At 45.8% G+C, this 20,083-nt stretch overlaps 1 protein-coding gene across 2 annotated transcripts in view; it reads left to right on the top strand.

Moving 5' to 3' along the window:
* The window catches only part of stard9 (StAR-related lipid transfer (START) domain containing 9), a 62,275-nt gene that overhangs the window by 16,547 nt on the left and 25,645 nt on the right, over positions 1–20,083 (top strand). For both annotated transcript variants that reach the window (XM_082974569.1, XM_014195367.3), the window contains exons 4-19: positions 10,576–10,692; positions 10,921–10,953; positions 11,242–11,303; positions 11,437–11,549; positions 12,532–12,674; positions 12,795–12,862; positions 13,095–13,192; positions 13,599–13,856; positions 14,046–14,143; positions 14,356–14,433; positions 14,594–14,671; positions 14,814–14,993; positions 15,813–15,864; positions 16,777–16,902; positions 19,557–19,639; positions 19,735–19,796. In XM_082974569.1, the coding sequence (XP_082830695.1) occupies positions 10,576–10,692; positions 10,921–10,953; positions 11,242–11,303; positions 11,437–11,549; positions 12,532–12,674; positions 12,795–12,862; positions 13,095–13,192; positions 13,599–13,856; positions 14,046–14,143; positions 14,356–14,433; positions 14,594–14,671; positions 14,814–14,993; positions 15,813–15,864; positions 16,777–16,902; positions 19,557–19,639; positions 19,735–19,796 (1,649 nt within the window). The remainder of the gene's footprint in view (positions 1–10,575; positions 10,693–10,920; positions 10,954–11,241; positions 11,304–11,436; positions 11,550–12,531; positions 12,675–12,794; positions 12,863–13,094; positions 13,193–13,598; positions 13,857–14,045; positions 14,144–14,355; positions 14,434–14,593; positions 14,672–14,813; positions 14,994–15,812; positions 15,865–16,776; positions 16,903–19,556; positions 19,640–19,734; positions 19,797–20,083) is intronic.

Raw genomic sequence — 20,083 nt, 5'->3', positions numbered from 1 at the left:
CTGTTTAAAATCAATTTTTATGCGATTTTTCTCGTAAAATAGTGATAATATTCCGACTGGGAGACCTTGTTTTCGTTCAAACACTGAAAATAGAAAATGGAGTCTTCACATGCACGCGCGCACCCGTGTCATTGTTCTCAGAACGACCACTTTCCAAAACCCCTACTGTTTTTCGCCCAGGGACTGCAGAGTCATCATTCCCCATTCTTGCGCCTTCTGAGAGCCTATGGGAGCCTTAGAAAATGTCACGTTACAGCAGAGATCCTCTATTTTCGATAAAGAGGCTATAGAAGGCCAAGAAATGGTCAGAGAGGGCACTTCCTGTATGGAATCTTCTCAGGTTTTGGCCTGCCATATGAGTTCTGTTATACTCACAGACACCATTCAAACAGTTTTAGAAACTTTAGGGAGTTTTCTATCCAAATCAAATTATTATATGCATATTCTAGTTTCTGGGCAGGAGTAATAACCAGATTAAATCGGGTACGTTTTTTATCCGGCCGTGAAAATACTGCCCCCTATCCTAAACAGGTTAACTTAGTAAGCACACGGTGTTGCTGCCCATATCTCTGCATACTTGCAGTTCTCTGGACTAGTGATGGTAATAGCAGACCTGCTATTCAGGGGGATAGTCCAGTACATAGAGTACCCATGTATACTACCATACCAGAATCCCCCCCAGAATAAACCCCTATACTGTACGCCTATAGAGAATATAGCAGATGAGACAGCCAATACAATATATACAAATAGTTAACTTGAGGCATGGAGGGACAGAATAAGTTACAAGAAGAACAAAAAGAAATGGAGAAACTTATTCTGGATGGTCTTCAGAGATAGATGAGAGGGGTTGAGGGTAGCTGAAGGTTGGTATTAAAACAAACAAAATATAACTATTGTAAAATACACTGTCTGTAAAATGTATATAGTATGTATAAGCTGAAAGTAGAATCCCAAGTATTGTTGTCCATTAGTTTCTCCAGGGTTAGGGGAACATAATAAAGGAAAATATATACAAAAAAATATATACAGTGCTTTCAGAAAGTATTCAGACCCCTTGACTTTTTCCACATTTTGTTATGTTACAGCCTTATTCAAAAATGTATTAAATAGTTTTTTCCCCCATCAATCTACACACAATATCCCATAATGACAAAGCAAAAACAGGTTTTTAGAAGTTTTTGCACATTTATAAAAAAATAAAACCTGAAATAACATTTACATAAGTATTCAGACCCTTTAACGCAGTACTTTGTTGAAGCACCTTTGGCAGCAATTACAGCCTCAAGTCTTCTTGGGTATGATGCTATAAGCTTGGCACACCTGTATTTGGGGAGTTTCTCCCATTCTTCTCTGCAGATCCTCTCAAGCTCTGTCAGGTTGGAGGGAGAGTGTTGCTGCACAGCTATTTTCAGTTCTCTCCAGAGATGTTAGATCGGGTTCAAGTCCGGGCTCTGGCTGGACCACTCAAGGACATTCAGACACTTGTCCCGAAGCCACTCCTGCATTGTCTTGGCTGTGTGCTTAGGGTCGCTTTCCTGTTGGAAGGTGAACCATCGCCCCAGTCTGAGGTCCGGAGCACTTTGGAGCAGGTTTTCATCAAGGATCTCTCTCAACTTTGCTCCGTTCATCTTTCCCTTGGTCCTGACTAGTCTTCCAGTCCTTGCCGCTGAAAAACATCCCCACAGCATGATGCTGCCACCACCATGCTTCACCATAGGGATGGTGACAGGTTTCCTCCAGACGCGACGGTTGGCGTTCAGACCAAAGAGTTCAATCTTGATTTCGTCAGACCAGAGAATCTTGTTTGTCATGGTCTGAGAGTCTTTAGGTGCCTTTTGGCAAACTCCAAGCAGGCTGCTAGGTGTCTTTTAGTGAAAAGTGGCTTCCGTCTGGCCACTCTACCATAAAGGCCTGATTGGTGGAGTGCTGCAGAGATGGTTGTCCTTCTTGAACTCTGGAGCTCTGTCAGAGTGACCATCGGGTTGTTGGCCTCCTCCCTGACCAAAGCCCTTTTCCCACGATTGCTCAGTTTTGCCGGGCAGCCAGCTCTAGGAAGAGTCTTGGTGGTTCCAAACTTCGTCCATTTAAGAATGAGGCCACTGTGTTTTTGGGGACCTTCAGTGCTGCAGAACTTTCACATGTGATTTTACATGTGAAAATGCAAATTTGACATGTGTTTTTTTTGTAAAGGAGGCTAAAGCCTGGGGAAGCCATTCCCTGTCCGCCTTTCCATTCTCTGTTTTCTTTCCCTGTCATTAAACCTTTTCGGCCAGAGAGGGCTCTGGGTGCTTAAACATTCTCATTCCCTGGACCCTGCCATTAATACTGCTATTTCCCTCTTTCTCTTTCTCTCTTTCTCGTTAGCCCCCTCTCTCTGGTTGCTTTAACAAGCGGTAGAGGGAGGAGCAACAGAGAGTCGTTACAGATATGGGCTAGTGTTATTTATATGTTTAAGGTCGAGCGTTTGCCCCAGTGTCAGTTGTTGCAGTAACAGTTGAGAGAGTTAGAAATGTTTGCTGAAAAGTTGAAAGTGCCATGCCAGCACACCCCCTCTCTCTCACTCTCGTTCCCCGACGTTTTCTCCCTACCCTTCTTTATCTATGCTGTTTTAGGGCTCCCGAGTGGCGCTGCGGTCTAAGGCACTGCATCTCAGTGCTTGAGGCGTCACTACAGACACCCTGGTTCGAATCCAGGCTGTATCACAGCCGGCCGTGATTGGGAGTCCCATAGGGCCGGCGCACAATTGGCCCTGCGTCGTCCGGGTTTGGCCGTCATTGTAAATAAGAATTTGTTCTTAACTGACTTGCCTAGTTAAATAAAGGTTCAATCAAATTTAAAAAATAAAACTATCGAATTTTCCCCTCTTTCTCACCCTTTCCCGACGTTTTCTCCCTCCCCTTTACTCTATCCCTTTCCCCTCATCCTCCCAACTGTCTCTATCATTCTCTCTCTCTCACTCTCTGTCTCTCTCTCTCTCTTTCTCTATATCTCCCATGTGTAGGCAGGCATGAATAATGTCCAACAGCTTATCTGTGTAGCCCTCAGTCTCTCCCTCCCCTTCCCTCCTCCCGCCTCCCTGCCCTTATATGCTAATTTGACCTACAAATTCTGTCAAAGTATGTCAAATGAATGAGAACACTGTTGAACCCCAGCCAATGTTCTTCCTCCCTATCTCTCTCTCTCTCTCAGTCGTCGTTCTGCCTCTCTCTGTGTTTCGCTAGTTTTTCCTGCCCCCTCCCTCAACACCTCCCCCAGCTTCACTGTCTGTCTCTCTTACCCTTTTTCTCTCACTCATATCTCAGAAAGTTAGGATGCATGTTAGCCGACTAAACTCAGCTCCACGATTTACGTTGGAGTTGAGCCGGCGACTCGTGTGGGCGTACCGGAGCTCCGACGTCACATGAAATTCAGTTTTGATAAAATAGCCCGCATTTAATCTGAAATGCTGAAATCTGTAGTTTTTTATTAAAAAACGTCCTTTTATGTGACGTCGGTAGTAGCCACACTAGTGTCCGCTCAACTCCATAATCGCGGAGTCGAGTTTAGTCGACTCCATCTCCAATAACATGTATATATTCCTCAGACTGAACAAAAGCTCAACTTTTGTCTAACATCTGCTCAGGGTCCAGCTGCAGTGTTTGTGTAAGCTAGTTGGAAAGTGTGGGACTGAAACGGACTGACTGACCCATGTTGTAGGTTCCAGTACCAATGCAGCTGTCCTGTCCAGTCTTGGAGAGAGGGCAGAACTGACCGTGAGACCTGGGCCTGTATTCACAAAGAGTCTTAAAGTAGGAGTGCTGATATAGGATCAGTTTTGCCTTTTAGAATACGATTACATAGAAAGGTGGGACCTGATCCTAGCTCAGCACTCCTTGTCTGAGAGGCTTTGTGAGTACGGCCCTGGTTCTGTCGGATTATGGCTGCTGTGTCTGTTTCTTTACTTTTCCTGATTGCCCAACCAATGTCCACTGTTTTAGCCCAAGGAACCCCCTTACTATATGAGATGTTGTGTAATGTGTGTGTGTAGTAGTAGGAAAGTCAATTGTGGGTTTTTTGTCTCTTCAAACCTGGAAAGAGGCGCTGACGTTTTTTGGCCGTGGTTCCTTAGAAGAGCACTTGCATAGACAGACAGACAGACAGAGAGAGAAAAGTAAGGAGTTTTCCAGTCCAGGGGCTGGTGTAGAGCAGGCCACATGAAAACAGACCCAGCCACTGTAGTCAGTCCACCACAGCCAATGATTAGTAGACTGAGACCATTAATAAGCACCATCCCAGCTGCCTGCCTCCATCTCTCTTTCTCTCTCTCCTTCTTCTCCCCATCTCGCTCTCTCTCCCCCTCGTTCTGTTTTTCCTTTCCATTGACACGCTCCAGACATACAGGCTTCCAATCTAAAAAGTATCCACGTTTCAAAACAAGCTCTTATAAACAGCTGCTATCCAGGTTCAGATCTCAGGCGACAAATCTGCCCTTCCCTTGTTTATCAGAAGACGTCATGGTCCGGAGAGAGGGGGGGATTCTGGGTCGGCTCGCTCCACATCTGACCTCTGCTTGGACTGACCCACTTCTGGAGTGAACCCTCCTTGTCCCCATACACACTCACACGTGCCCACACCCACTCACATACCAACACACACACACACACGCTGTAAAACCATGAAACACGTGACGCGTTTATAACCTAAACATCAGTGTTTAAAACGTAAAGATTAGGCATTTAGATTAGCCAATAAGTGTTCTCATCTTAAACACAGGCGTTTAGAATGCAAGATTAAACATGATAGTCAGCTTTTTCTAGTTTTCAACCAGGAGAACACCTATATCTATTTTAAACACTCGTTTTTTGCCGATCGTCCTGTTTAGAGTGCATTTAGTCATTAGATATTGATGTGACTTTTCCACTCCATCAGTGTTAGGAATGTCTGTCACCTTACCTACATTTCAGCCCAACTGAACATGACATGATAAAATATTCCAATTGTTGGATATCCTCGCTCTGGCTGGAGACCACAATGTTGAGGATAAGTAGGCCATAACTAAATGCCTTATGAAATGAATAGTATGTGGTCATAAAGGGTTTACTTGTAATTAACACTTGAACTTAGGCAGTCACTTGTTGAAAGCTTCAGGAATAGAAATGATTGAATGCAACAAGCATACGTCTGTCACCCACAGTCATGGGTGGGTATCTCGCACATTCACTCGAAAGGCCTGCTGGGAAATATGCAGATATGGCTTTACGCCCTACATTTTTAAAACAACCCCCCCAGTGTTTTGTGTTTAAAATCTAAACGGCTTGTGCTGAATAAACATGTTCATGTGTTTAAAAAGTGTTACAGTGAATTAACATGTTCTGGGGTTTACAATCTAAACACTGTGATGCGTTTTCATTGAAATTCTAAATGCCTCGGCGCGTTTAAAAAGTGTTACAGAAAAGTGTTTAGTTGTGTGTTCAGATCCTAAACACTTGGTTTTACAGTGTGCGCGCACACACACACACCAACTAGACCATCAGTCGGTCACCAGGGTCTCCCACTCCTTCCTCCTTCCTGTCCCACTGTTTGGCCTGATGGTTTGGACCTGTGTTTCCTTGCCAGAGTGGAATCTATATTCTGCTTTCCTCCCTTCATTGTGAAGCAGGTTTGTATTTGTTTCTGTTTTTGTCAAGAGAAGGAAAGCAAACGCCAAGCCTTTAGTCATTGTATTCAGATACAGTTTCCTCTGGGCCGGTTGGACACATAGCAACACCTACACAAACACACATTTACTCACACACACACACACACACAGACACCTACACAAACACACATTTACTCACACACACACACACACACAGACACACACACACACACACACACAGACAGACAGACAGACAGACAGACAGACAGACAGACAGACAGACAGACAGACAGACAGACAGACAGACAGACAGACAGACAGACAGACAGACAGACAGACAGACAGACAGACAGACAGACAGACAGACAGACAGACAGACAGACAGACAGACAGACAGAGCCTTCCTGTTGATGGGAGTGAGTTCAGTGTGTTTTGGGTGATCATTCTACAGACTCTCGCTCTGGCCCTTCTCTCTGTTGGCTATTCTCTCTATGACCTGCTTGAATCTGGATCCTTAGTTAGTTAGTCAGCAGCCCCATAATGCACTGTGTCTCTTACCTCACAGGTCTGCTTTGTTGGCCACATACCTCCCAGTTTGCTGCGCCGCCACACCAGTTGGCCAGGCCAGGCTCTGCGAAAGTAGGTTGGAGCAGTGAGAGCCTATTGTGGTCTTTCAGGGATGCCGTCCGCAGCAGCTATTGCCCTCCGCCAAATGATTGTTATATGACAATGATGAGACACAATAGAGTGATTCAGAGGATGTCAGGGCCTGTGTTATTCATCTTCAATAAGAATACCTCCCTGCCTGTAGGAGCCATTGTGATAATGGAGAGATGCGTGCGTGTGCATACTCAAGGTCAGTATAGAACGAGTTGACAGTAGTGTGGCGACGTGGAGTTTCGTGCTCTTTGTGTGCTGAGAGTTTCTGCTTTAACAAGGTTACTATTGATTCTGTCTGCTAGCGAGGATAGGGAGGAGAGTTTGAGCTATCGAGAGAGAAAGAGGGGGACAGTGGTGCGGGGGGGGGCAAGGTTGACGTGGAGAGAGGGGGACAGGAGTGAGGGGGAGGGGGCAAGTTTGAGGTGGAGAGAGGGGGACAGGAGTGAGGGGGAGGGGGCAAGATTGAGGTGGAGAGAGGGGGACAGGAGTGAGGGAGTAGGGAGGGAGAGAGAGACAGAGTCCAGCGTAACGAATGGTATGGGGACAGGAATGGCACGGCTCTTTGTGGTGTGGGTGGGGAACCCCTATTCAAGCGGCAGAGTTACAGGGTTGCATAGCTTGGTGTTCTGGATTCCACTGCACTACAGTCAGCATAACTTACACAATGTGCTAGTCTAGCTTCTTCAACACAGGTTTCAGCCAAACACATCACGTAGACTAACGACAACAGCACAGCATTCGTAATGGCTGCTCTTTTTTGCCAGCTCTGCTAATTGACTTTACACACAAACACACTTTGAATTTGCAACCACTGCTCCCATAGCCTGGTCCCAGATCTGTTTGTGCTGTCTTGCCAGCTCCTATGGTCATCATGGTCATGATAGAGTTGGCTATATAGCGCAAACAGATCTGGGACCAGACTAGTGCTCCCACCCTTTGTGCACTTATCAAATCACGGGGGCCACCAAGTCACTGTCAGAAGCGAGTCAAGGATTATTTTAGACATAAAATATCTTGATGGTCAAATTTTGTCCATTTTAGCAGTGAACTATTATTGTTATTATAAATATTTTGCATTGTCAAAAGCTTATAATACAATTTACACTGTTATTATCCCCAAAAATGGTTTTTAATCTAAAATAAAATCATTATCAAAAAATAAAATTTGTGGACCCACAGCAATAGGTGTTGTTGTGCATTCCTTTGTAGGATAACAACAGCCTACCCAGTACTCTCTCTCTCTCTCTCTCCTGCTGTTGAGGCATCCTATGGTGACGTTTGATAGGCTGTTACTGCCGTAAGGGTTTAACACGTAGACATGTACACACGTCTTTATTGGGTTACTCTGTGCTGTAGTAATTTGACTGTTTCTGTGTTGGCGTGTGGGGAAATAGCCATTAGATAAGACACAAGGCTACTGGTAGTAATCGCGTAACCAAACCTGAAATCTAACGTGTGTTGGCCTGCTGCGAGCTGTTAGGAGAGACAGGATGCGTTGCAGTAGTGATGCTGTTGATTTTCGTCTGAGATACTTTGTGTGCGTGTGCTTGTTTGGTTGTTTCTGTGTTGGCATGTGGTCAATGGCAGTTAGTTAACTTCTTATGGATGGTGGCAGTATTGAGTAGCTTGGATGACTGACGTGCCCAGAGTAAACTGCCTGCTACTCACTCCCAGAAACTAAGATATGCATATTATTAGTAGATTTGGTTAGAAAACACTCTGAAGTTTCTAAAACTGTTTGAATGATGTCTGTGAGTATAACAGAACTCATATGGCAGGCAAAAACCTGAGAAAAAATCCAAACAGGAAGTGGTTTGTAGTTTTTCATGTGATTGCCTATCCAAACTACAGTGTCTGTGGGGTCATTTTGCACTTCCTAAGGCTTCCACTAGATGTCACCAGTCTTTAGAACCTTGTTTTTGGCTTCTACTGTGAAGTGAGAATGAATAAGAGCTCCTGGAGTCAGAACACTGCCAGCAGGGCATGAGGCTCAGCCATGCGCGCTCACGTGAGAGGTAGCTCAGTTCCATTGCATTTCTGAAGACAAAGGATTTCTCCGGTTGAAACTTTATTGCAGATTTACGATAAAATCATACTAAAGATTGATTCTATACATTGTTTGACATGTTTCTACGAACTGTAATGGGATTTTTTGAGTTTTCGTCTGACCTGCGCGTCGTGAATTTGGATTTGTGAACTGAAGGTGCGAACAAAAAGGAGGTATTTGGACATAAAGGATGGACTTTATCAAACAAAGCAAACATTTATTGTTAAACTGGGATTCCTGGGAGGGCATTCTGATGAATATCATCAAAGGTAAGTGAATATTTATAATGCTATTTCTGACTATTGTTGACTCCAACATGGCGGATATATTGTATGGCATGTTTTCGTGTCTGAGCGCTGTACTCAGATTATTGCTTTTTTGAAATCTGACACAGCGGTTGCATTAAGGAGAAGTTTATCTAAAGTTCCATGTATAACAACTGTATTTTCATCAACATTTATGATGAGTATTTCTGTAAATTGATGCGGCTCTCTGCAAAATCACCGGATGTTTTGGAGGCAAAAGATTACTGAACATAACGCGCCAATGTAAACTGAGATTTTTGGATATAAATATGAACTTTATCGAACAAAACATACATGTATTGTGTAACATGAAGTCATATGAGTGTCATCTGATGAAGATCATCAAAGATTGGGGATTCATTTTATCTCTATTTCTGCTTTTTGTGACTCCTCTCTTTGGCTGGAAAATGGCTGTGTTTTTTTGTGTGTCGGCGCTGACCTAACATAATCATATGGTTTGCTTTTGCCGTAAAGCCTTTTTGAAATCAGACACTGTGGCTGGATTAACAAGAAGTAAAGCTTTAAAATGGTGTATAATACTTGTATGTTTGAGGAATTTTAATTATGAGATTTTTGTTGTTTTGAATTTGGCGCCCTGCTATTTCACTGGCTGTTGTCATATCGATCCCGCTAACGGGATTCAAGCCATAATTAAGACATAAAACTGGTGCCCTCTGTGCTGTTCTTCATGTGCGCTAACTGTCTGTCTGGCTGACTGGCTGACTACACCTCTCTAGTCAATATTGACCCTCTTTACTGACGGAAACAAATGTTGACCTTGTTGAAACTGACCGTTTGGTTATTATGCGAATCTCATTGGAGGGTCTTTACGTGGTCTTTCATAAAATATTAGAAGGGGCATCCAGTCATCCAACCAAAACATTGTCCTGGTCGTTGAGGGATTTTATCCAACCAAAACATCGTCCTGGTCGTTGAGGGATTTTATCCAACCAAAACATCGTCCTGGTCGTTGAGGGATTTTATCCAACCAAAACATCGTCCTGGTCGTTGTGTACATTTGAGGGCTTTTCTCTGGGTTTGTGTAACGTATAGCTTCAGTAACGTATATCTCCAGTTCTGTTGGTCGTTATGTTGGCTGAGAGCTTCTGAGGGAGGTGTAGAGCTGTGTTGAAACCTGTGTGATCGTTTGTGCTGGGGGAGCAGTGTGGGAGCATTCCTCCCCTCACGCTGTCTCAATGTTCCCTAGACTCTCAGTGGGTCTGGGCCCCCTCACTGATCCCGTGTGTTATGGTTATGAAGGAGAATGTACTGTGTCTGGGGTTTGGCTCTGGATCAAGTTCCTGCTGCTGCTGGTGTGTTTAACTGGGGCTGGGCCTGCTGGCTGGGCTGCTGGGGGTCAAGCATGTCCTCAGGCCTGCTTCAACCCCCTCTCTCTGATCTCTCCCTGGCCGAGGGGAGGAAGGAAAACAATGTGCCCATACTGGCTCTGTGGCTATAGGTATGGGACCTCCTCAGGAACACTGCGCTCTTGGCTCCACGCTCCTTCGGGAGGTTTATTTTCCTGCTCGGCGACTCGCTTTCAACTCCCCCACCTTTCCGCCCTGCCACCCAGCCTCCCGGCCCTCCTCCTAGCTCTAGCAGGGTGTTTGCTCTCAGTATTAGCTGACCTCCTGACTCTGTTCTCCTTAGCACCTCCCTTGCTCTGCTTCCCTAGCCGAACACCTCTGCAGGAAAGCAACAACCCAGGCCACTGGCTGGGTTCCTCAGCGTTGTGTCTGGCTGAACTTAATCTGAATACAGCTGTAGAAACACTCCATGACACAACGTGTCACACCGAGGACGCTAACTGCTCTCGCCCATACCTCTGCCCTTTAACTGTCTCCTTTACGCATAGAATTGAACAAAACACTGCTTGTCTGCTGTCTTCTTGTCGCCCCACACTATGTCGTCTCTTCTTCATACTAGTTGTGTGTTTTGTGTAGGTGTTCCAGGACCTGGGAGTGTCGGTGCTGGCCGGGGCGTCAGAGGGATACAACGTCTGTCTGTTTGCCTACGGGCAGACTGGCACTGGCAAGACCTACACAATGATGGGAACACAGGTGAGGAAGGGTTATAACTATCACACGGTACCGCTTGACTTTATGCAGGTACAATCCATTACGACGCACTTATAATGTGTTGTAAGGACAGTGTTACCTATCATATAATCTGGAAAATCCCCGTTGGCGTTCTCTGCTGTGTGTCGAAAGGAGGCACAGTACCAATAAAGTGAATGACTCTTCTCTTTTCCTCCCTCGCGCTCTCCTCCTCCTCTCCTCTCCTCACAGGACTCCATGGGCCTGACCCCCAGGATTTGTCAGGTAAGGAATCGGTCCCATAATTCAGTCTAGAGGGTCTCGTGAGGAAGCGTTCTGACTATTGACCTGTTCTACCTGTCTGGTATCTCCAGGACCTGTATAGTTGTCGTTACATTGCCTCCTGTGCACGCTGAACAAGGGCTCATACCCGAAATCTTCATGCGGCAATAAAAAGTTGTTCATTTAAGTTACTCACAGGAGTGCTGTACTATTTTAGCTCTGTGGATTACATAAAATGATTCAGCACCAGATTGAGGGCATTTGATTTGACTGTTTATCTTTTCTCTCCAGGGCCTGTTCAGAGCTGACGCCACCTTCCCTGAAGGACAAAACTCCAGCAGGGTTGAGATCAGGTAAGAGGGGGCTGTGTGTTTGCCTATTTCTCCTTGAGTGATCGTCTGACTCCAGCTATCAGTGAGTGCACATTGGTATCTAGGTGTCGTATGAGTTCCTTGTGACGGTGCATTTACTCTCCTTCACCTGCAGCTTTCTGGAGATCTATAATGAGCGTGTCCGTGACCTGCTGCGAGGCAGAGAGCAGAAGAAGAAAGCCTCCCTACGGGTTAGGGAGCACCCTGAGAAGGGACCCTACGTACAAGGTGAGGGGGCCGAACAAGTGTCTACTACATGAAACAGTAGTGGATGGTAGATACAATACCCATTAAGTCCACATTTACACCGATCCAATGTGTGGGGAGGAATGTGTTTGTCCAGGACAGGACTCACTCGCCAACTCAGTGGAGATGTTGTGTAGCTGTGGTGAGCGGTATAATGATAAAGGTTTGCATGCTTATTTTAGAGGTCAGTCTTAGTGGGATGCTGTGGTCACCTTAGTCTTCTAGTCTGGTGTTCAGGACTCAACTTTGATTTATTAACCCAGGAGAGCCCAGGCTCTGCACGTTGCACTCTCTTTTTCTCTCCCTCCCTCGCTCTCTCGCTCCCTTTGCCTCTCTCGTTCTCTCTGCCTTTCTCTCGCTCTCTTTCTTACTCTCTCACTCTCTCTCTTTTCTCTCTCATCACTTCCCCTTCTCTCTCTCTCTCTCTATCTCCCCCTCTTCCCTCTATTCCTTCAAGCCCAACATCCATTCATTGTCTGTATCAGGAGAAATCCCCGAGCATCACAGGAAGGGATGTCACTTCCCGGTGGCAGCAAGAAGCACATTGCTCTACTCTACACACAGACCACATTATAATGTTTGGTTCTCCAGAGTCCATCTCTCTTTCTCTATCTGGTTCCCACAAATCCCTTACCACCATTAAGTCTCTTGGTCTAAGAAGCGTGCAAAAATGTTTTCCTCACCACTGACTTCTGAGTTTACTGCAGAAACAGGATGATGTTATGCCATCATTTGGGAAGTTAAAAGCTATTGGAGGGTTTTTGTGGCTTTGCGAGACACCAAACGTGATTCAGCTGAACCACACTGTAGTAACTTAGTTCCTAATCGCACATCACTGCCAACTCAGACAATGTTGTTCAATTAAACATTATTATTCTGTTTGATATGATTCTGCATATTTTTAGGTGGTATTGATAACTGCTTTCTGTCTGTCTGTCTGTCTGTTCGTCTGTCCTCTCCACAGACCTGTCCCAGCACGTAGTGTCTGACTACAAGCAGGCGGTGGATCTATTGGAGGAGGGCATCGCCAACCGCATCACCGCGGCAACACACATCCACGATGCCAGCAGCAGATCCCATGCCATCTTCACCATCCAGTACACCCAGGTGAGGTCCCAACCCGGCGTCGATCCAATCCCAGCACTTAGATTCACTCGCCCAGGTCACGACCCTGCCAATCCATCAGTCACAGTAGTTATTCCAGTCTGTTTATTTGTCCCCGTACAGGCTATTCTGGAGAATAACCTTCCCTCAGAGATCGTCAGCAAGATCCACCTGGTAGACCTGGCTGGCAGGTGAGTTTGTTGAAGAGCTTAGCCCTGCTTATTCCCAGATGCCTAATCATCCCAGATACAGGTCTCAGTGTCCATGAGCAAGCTGCCTCCTAGTGGATTTCTTCTGCCATGACTGTGGGTTCACTGACCCGGCAGTTTCATTTTATCACACGATAGCTTTTCACTAGGTACCATTTCCAGTGTTTCTCTAGAATATGTGATGTTCAGTGTGTTGTTGTGTTCTGCCTGACAGTGAGAGAGCAGACCCCCACTACTGCAGAGACCGACTCACTGAGGGATCCAACATCAACAAATCCCTGGTGACCCTGGGTATCGTCATCTCTGCTCTGGGTAAATATTCAAATGGACTTTTTTTTATTGTGAAGTACTGCCTTTCTATCTGTGTTCTACCATCTCCAATTCATACAGGCTGATATGTGTAGATAATGTGCTCTACATACAGCAGTGTGCCTCACGTAACTGACCCAGTGCCCTACTTATGTTATGTTCTGTTAGACTAGCCAAGTGAGACTACCCTACCTCTAACCCAACCCTCCCCCTGTCCCTGTATCTCTCCCTGTCCTTGTCTCTTATCCTTCCCTCTCATTGTCCCTGTCTCTGTCCCTATCCTTTGTCTCTGTCCCTGTCCTGTCTCTTTCCCTTTCTCTGTCTCTGTAACCTAACTCTCCCCTTGTCTCCCCTGTGTACGTCTCTCTCCAATAAACACAAAACTTGAACTGCGTCCGTCCCTTTCCAGCCCAGAACTCCCAGATGTCCAGTAGTTGTCAGAGCATCAACAGCGTGGCCAGTGAGGGCGATGCAGGCAGCACTGTGGGCAGCCACACCAGCTTTCTGTCTGGGGGAGGTGGTGGTGGTGGAGGAGGAGGAGGAGGAGGAGGAGGAGGAGGAGGAGGAGGAGGGAGAAGACACTGCTTCATCCCCTACAGGGACTCTGTCCTCACATGGCTCCTCAAAGACAGCCTGGGAGGAAACTCCAAGACCATCATGATTGCCAGTGAGTGAGGAATATTGGCATTGCATTACACATTTGCGTCAACTTTTTTGCACTTTGTTTGTCTTTCTTCAGTGCTGTAGTATAGATAGTTGTTGCTGGATGAGTCCAGTCAGTGGTTGTAAAGAGGGTATTGTAGCGTTATAATCCCAACAATAAATCTCACCCCCCCCCCCTGCCTGTGTCTTGCAGCCGTGTCCCCGTCCTGCAGAAGCTACAACGAGACTCTCAGCACCTTGCGCTATGCTGCTCACGCCAGGAACATCGTCAACAAGCCGCGCGTCAACGAGGCGAGTGTTCTGAGCATTCTGTTGTATGTTGCTGCGAACCTTGTCAAGAGGTTATGACCTCTCGACGTAACGATAGAGGTGTCGGACTGACAGTCGTAGAGACCTGGGTTTGAGTACCGGTTGGGGCTACAATATTAGTGGTACCGTTTGCCTTGTGTTTGGTTGTGCTAGTGTCTGAGTATCGTAAAGGATCATGTCTTGTCTCTCGACAGGATGCCAGCGTGAGGTTGATCAGAGAGCTACGTGAGGAGATTGACAGGCTGAAGAGCATGCTGATCAGCTTCAAGATGGTACTGATTCCACGGGACCGGGGTTTTCACTAGGAATTATAATCGCCTGCGCCGGCGGTGTTTTTGGGGATAAAACGATTTGGAAGTTATTTCAATTCTAGCTTATTACTGCCTTTGTCTTGTAACATTCACCAACATGTCTGTGGTAATTCCTTCACAGCAGCGGAATCCCAGCCCTTCTCTGAGCGATGAGCGAGACGGCAGTCTGTCTGACATGGTGTTACAGAACGAGCTGAAGGTAGAGAGGCTCATCTATCAGACTTTCCACTAGAACTGTGTACCCCGTCACTTTTAATAGTAAATATTACCACATCTTGTCCTTTGTATACAATCTATGCTCCTGACTCTTCTCCACTCGGCCTGACCCTTCCCTCCTCCAGGTGGACCAGCTGACGAAGGACTGGTCAGAGAGCTGGCGGGACAAGAAGGAGCTGTTGGAACAGTACAGTGTGGATATCAACAGAGACCGGGCTGGTTTTCTCATCCACTCCCTGTTACCACACCTTATTACACTGGACCGGGATGTACTCAGCACCGGGGTCACCTTCTACCACCTCAGGGTATATATAATACACACCTTCGGATACTAACACACATATCCTCATCCACGCCCTGGTACCACACCTTATTTCCCTGGACCTCGGAACGTACTCAGCACCGGGGTCACCTTCTATCAGCTCGCGGTACGAGCGTGCTAATGCATGGACGCTGGCACACAAGTGCGTGCGCACACATGCACAGACACACACACAGACACGCACGCACACGCGCATACACACATCCACGGAACTCACATTCTACATGTACCTCTGCACTACACTGTTCTTCTTTTGCTTCTTTCTCTGACTGAAATCTTTCTCTTTTTTTTGTCTACTAGATTCTCCCTCCCTGTTCTTCCTTCTCTCTCTTTGTACTGCTCGATGTTAAGACGAGGTGCGTTTTCACTCTGTCCCCTCTCCTTTTCTCCCCCCGTTGTGAGGCACGGGCTCTGGGGACCTACGCCCATCCTGATTCTGACAGCGACTAGAATGGCTTTAGGTCCGATGATTATATCACTTCCTGTATTTAAAGAGCTGAAACCACCTTGGAATCCATACTGCTCCTGTAGTGGGACTGTAGTTACATGAGCTAGCCTTTTTATCCCACAAGATAGCATTTGGGTAACAAATACTTGTTTTCCTGAAAGATAGCCTAAGTGTAGGGCTCTGAGTTCTGTGAGAGTCATGCTTAGTGTAGTAGAACGTCATCTGGTAGTAATTTCATCTGTTATGAAATGTTTGTTTTCGGCACACCCAACTGTGCGTTTGTTGACATGTTTTTTTCCCATCCACTGTTTCAATCCTCTGTCATCCTGAACTCTTGACTACCCTCTGTTGTAGGAGGGGGTGACCACGATTGGACCTCAGGACAAACTGGTTGAACCACAAATAGGTAGGCTGATGTCATATTGATATCTCCTATGTTCTCGGGTTTATTATCTGTCATATTGATATCTCCTATGATCTCTGTTTATTATCTGTCATATTGATATCTCCTATGTTCTCTGTTCTCTGTTTATTATCTGTCTTATTGATATCTCCTATGTTCTCTGTTTATTATCTGTCATATTGATATCTCCTATGTTCTCTGTTTATTATCTGTCATATTGATATCTATGTTCTCTGTTTATTATCTGTCATATTGATATCTCCTATGCTCTCTGTTTATTATCTGTCATATTGATATCTCCTATGCTGTCGGTTTATTATCTGTCATATTGATATCTCCTGTGCTCTCTGTTTATTATCTGTCATATTGATATCTCCTATGTTCTCTGTTCTCTGTTTATTATCTGTCATATTGATATCGCCTGTGTTCTCTGTTTATTATCTGTCATATTGATATCTCCTATGCTCTCTGTTTATTATCTGTCTTATTGATATCTCCTATGTTCTCTGTTTATTATCTGTCATATTGATATCTCCTATGCTCTCTGTTTATTATCTGTCATATTGATATCTCCTATGTTCTCTTTTTATTATCTGTCATATTGATATCTCCTATGTTCTCTGTTTATTATCTGTCATATTGATATCTCCTATGCTCTCTGTTTATTATCTGTCATATTGATATCTCCTGTGTTCTCTGTTTATTATCTGTCATATTGATATCTCCTATGTTCTCTGTTTATTATCTGTCATATTGATATCTCCTATGTTCTCTGTTTATTATCTGTCATATTGATATCTCCTACGTAAGTATTAGATAGATCTCGGGCATGCAGTTCATGTCTTTTGGAAAAGCATTTGCGTCTTCAAATGTGTTTGCTTTTGGAGTTCCTTAGTGTATGTCTTTCCCCTCCAGTCCTCCAGGGCGGCGCCACCTGTGAGATAGAAAACCAGTCTGGGGTGGTCACTCTGAGGCCGCTGCCAGGGAGTGTCTGCATGGTCAACGACAGGGAGGTGACAGAGCCCTGCAGACTGGCCCAAGGTAGGCCCTCACCTAGTTCTCAAACACTCTCTTCTGAATCCCTTGTCAAAGAGTTTCTGTCTTGTTACACATCAAATCAAAGTTTATTTGTCACGTGCGCCAAATACAACAGGTGTAGACCTTACAGTGAAATGCTTACTTACAGGCTCTAACCAATAGTGCAAAAAAGGTATTAGGTGAACAATAGGTAGGTAAAGAAATAAAAACAACAGTAAAAAGACAGTGAAAAATAACAGTAGCGAGGCTACATACAGACACCGGTTAGTCAGGCTGATTGAGGTAGTATGTACATGTAGATATGGTTAAAGTGACTATGCATATATGATGAACAGAGGGTAGCAGTAGCGTAAAAGAGGGGGTTGGCGGGTGGGTGGGTGGGACCGAATGCAGATAGCCCGGTTAGCCAATGTGCGAGAGCGCTGGTTGGTCGGCCCAATTGAGGTAGTATGTACATGAATGTATAGTTAAAGTGACTATGCATATATGATAAACAGAGAGTAGCAGCAGTGTAAAAAGAGGGGTTGGGCAGGGGGGGCACATAATGCAAATAGTCCGGGTAGCTGTCTTGGTGTGTTTGGACCATTCTAGTTTGTTGTTGATGTGGACACCAAGGAACTTGACGCTCTCAACCTGTTCCACTACAGCCTCGTCGATGAGAATGGGGGCGTGCTCGGTCCTCCTTTTCCTGTAGTCCACAATCATCTCCTTAGTCTTGGTTACGTTGAGGGATAGGTTGTTATTCTGGCACCACCCGGCCAGGTCTCTGACATGGGGAGCTCCAGTGTTGAGGATCAGCGTGGCAGATGTGTTGCTACCTACCCTCACCACCTGGGGGCGGCCCGTTAGGAAGTCCAGGATCCAGTAGCAGAGGGAGGTGTTTAGTCCCAGGATCCTTAGTTTAGTGATGAGCTTTGAGGGTACTATGGTGTTGAACGCTGAGCTGTAGTCAATGAATAGCATTCTCACATAAATGTTTCTTTTGTCCAGGTGGGAAAGGGCAGTGTGGAGTGCAATAGAGATTGCATCATCTGTGGATCTGTTTGGGCGGTATGCAAATTAGAGTTGGTCTAGGGTTTCTGGGATAATGGTGTTGATGTGAGCCATTACCAACCTTTCAAAGCACTTCATGGCTATGGGCGTGAGTGCTACGGGTCTGTAGTCATTTAGGCAGGTTGCCTTTGTGTTCTTGGGCACAGGGACTATGGTGGTCTGCTTGAAACATGTTGGTATTACAGACTCAATCAGGGACATGTTGAAAATGTCAGTGAAGACACCTGCCAGTTGGTCAGCACATGCCCAGAGCACACGTCCTGGTAATCCATATGGCCCCGCAGCCTTGTGTATGTTGACCTGTTTAAAGGTCTTACTCACGTCGGCTACGGAGAGCGTGATCACACAGTCGTCCGGAACAGCTGATGCTCTCTTGCATGCCTCAGTGTTGCTTGCCTCGAAGCAAGCATAGAAGTGATTTAGCTCGTCTGGTAGGCTTGTGTCACGGAGCAGCTCGCGGCTGTCCTTCCCTTTGTAGTCTGTAATAGTTTGCAGCCCTGCAGCCCAGCGTCGGAGCTGGTGTAGTATGATTCAATCTTAGCCCTGTATTGACGCTTTGCCTGTTTGATGGTTCATCGCAGGGCATAGCAGGATTTCTTGTAAGCTTCCGGGTTAGAGTCCCGCACCTTGAAAGCGGCAGCTCTACCGTTTAGCTCAGTGCGAATGTTGCCTGTAATCCATGGCTTCTGGTTGGGGTATGTACGTACAGTCACTGTGGGGACGACGTCCTCGATGCAGTTATTGATAAAGCCAGTGACTGATGTGGTGTACTCCTCAATGCCATCGGAAGAATCCCGGAACATGTTCCAGTCTGTGATAGCAAAACAGTCCTGTAGTTTAGCATCTGCTTCATCTGACCTCTTTTTTTATAGACCGAGTCACTGGTGCTTCCTGCTTTAATTTTTGCTTGTAAGCAGGAATCAGGAGGATAGAGTTGTGGTCAGATTTACCAAATGGAGGGCGAGGGAGAGCTTTGTGTGCGTCTCTGTGTGTGGAGTACAGGTGATCTAGAATTTTTTTTCCCTCTGGTTGCACATTTAACATGTTGATGGAAATTTGGTAGAACTGATTTAAGTTTCCCTGCATTAAAGTCTCCGGCCACTAGGAGCGCCGCCTCTGGGTGAGTGGTTTCCTTTTTGCTTATTTCCTTATACAGCTGACTGAGTGCAGTCTTAGTGCCAGCATCTGTCTGTGGTGGTAAATAAACAGCCACGAAAAGTATAACTGAAAACTCTTTAGGCAAGTAGTGTGGCCTGCAATTTATCACAATATACTCTACTTCAGGGGAGCAAAATCTAGAGACTTCCTTACATTTCGTGCACCAGCTGGTGTTTACAAATATGCACAGACCCCCCCCCCCCCCCCCCCCCCCCCTCATCTTACCGGAGTGTGCTGTTCTATCTAGCTTGTGCAGCGTATATCCCGCTAGCTGAATATCCATGTCATCATTCAGCCACGATTCCGTGAAACATAGGATATTACAGTTTTTTCAGTTTACAGTAACAACATTGCCAGAGTAAGCTGTGCAGCTAGGAGCGTGTAGAGTAGCACTCGGAGGCCCAACAACTGTGTAACATTTTTGGTATATATCTCTCTGTCTTCAGGATCAGTGATCACTATTGGAGGTGTTCACACGTTCCGGTTCAACCACCCAGCAGAGGCTGCAGTCCTGAGGGAACGCAGACGGGTGGGTACTGCTGAGCGTAAATATGATGATGACGATAGTGATGGTGGTGGGGATGATGATGATGATGATACCTAACGACATCATCTTCTTGACAGGCCAGTGAGGGTGCACTGAACTGCAGCTACAGTGACCTTCGATCCTTAACCTCTGACCCCAGGTAAACAAACACACACACACACTCAATGTAAACTAACCAGCACCCACTAACAAGCACAGGCCAGGAGCATCTCTGTACTACACTACGTGCTGACAGGATTCTGCTGAGCTCTCATAGTAGACTCAAGGAATACATATTTTCTATGTAGTCTATGTAGTACAACCTACCGCTGGTACAAAGGATAAATGGCTAGTAATGCTTCATGCATGTTTCTGTGTACAGAACAATAGAGAGAGAGAGAGTACTTACAGTGTACATAGACGTGACATAGACTGACCAGGTGAATC

The sequence above is a fragment of the Salmo salar genome, chromosome 01 (assembly GCF_965601325.2).
Source record: "Salmo salar chromosome 01, fSalSal1, whole genome shotgun sequence".
NCBI classification, from domain to species: Eukaryota; Metazoa; Chordata; class Actinopteri; order Salmoniformes; family Salmonidae; genus Salmo; species Salmo salar.
Note: the sequence above shows the minus strand (reverse complement) of the source record. Positions and strands in the feature narration are given on the sequence as shown.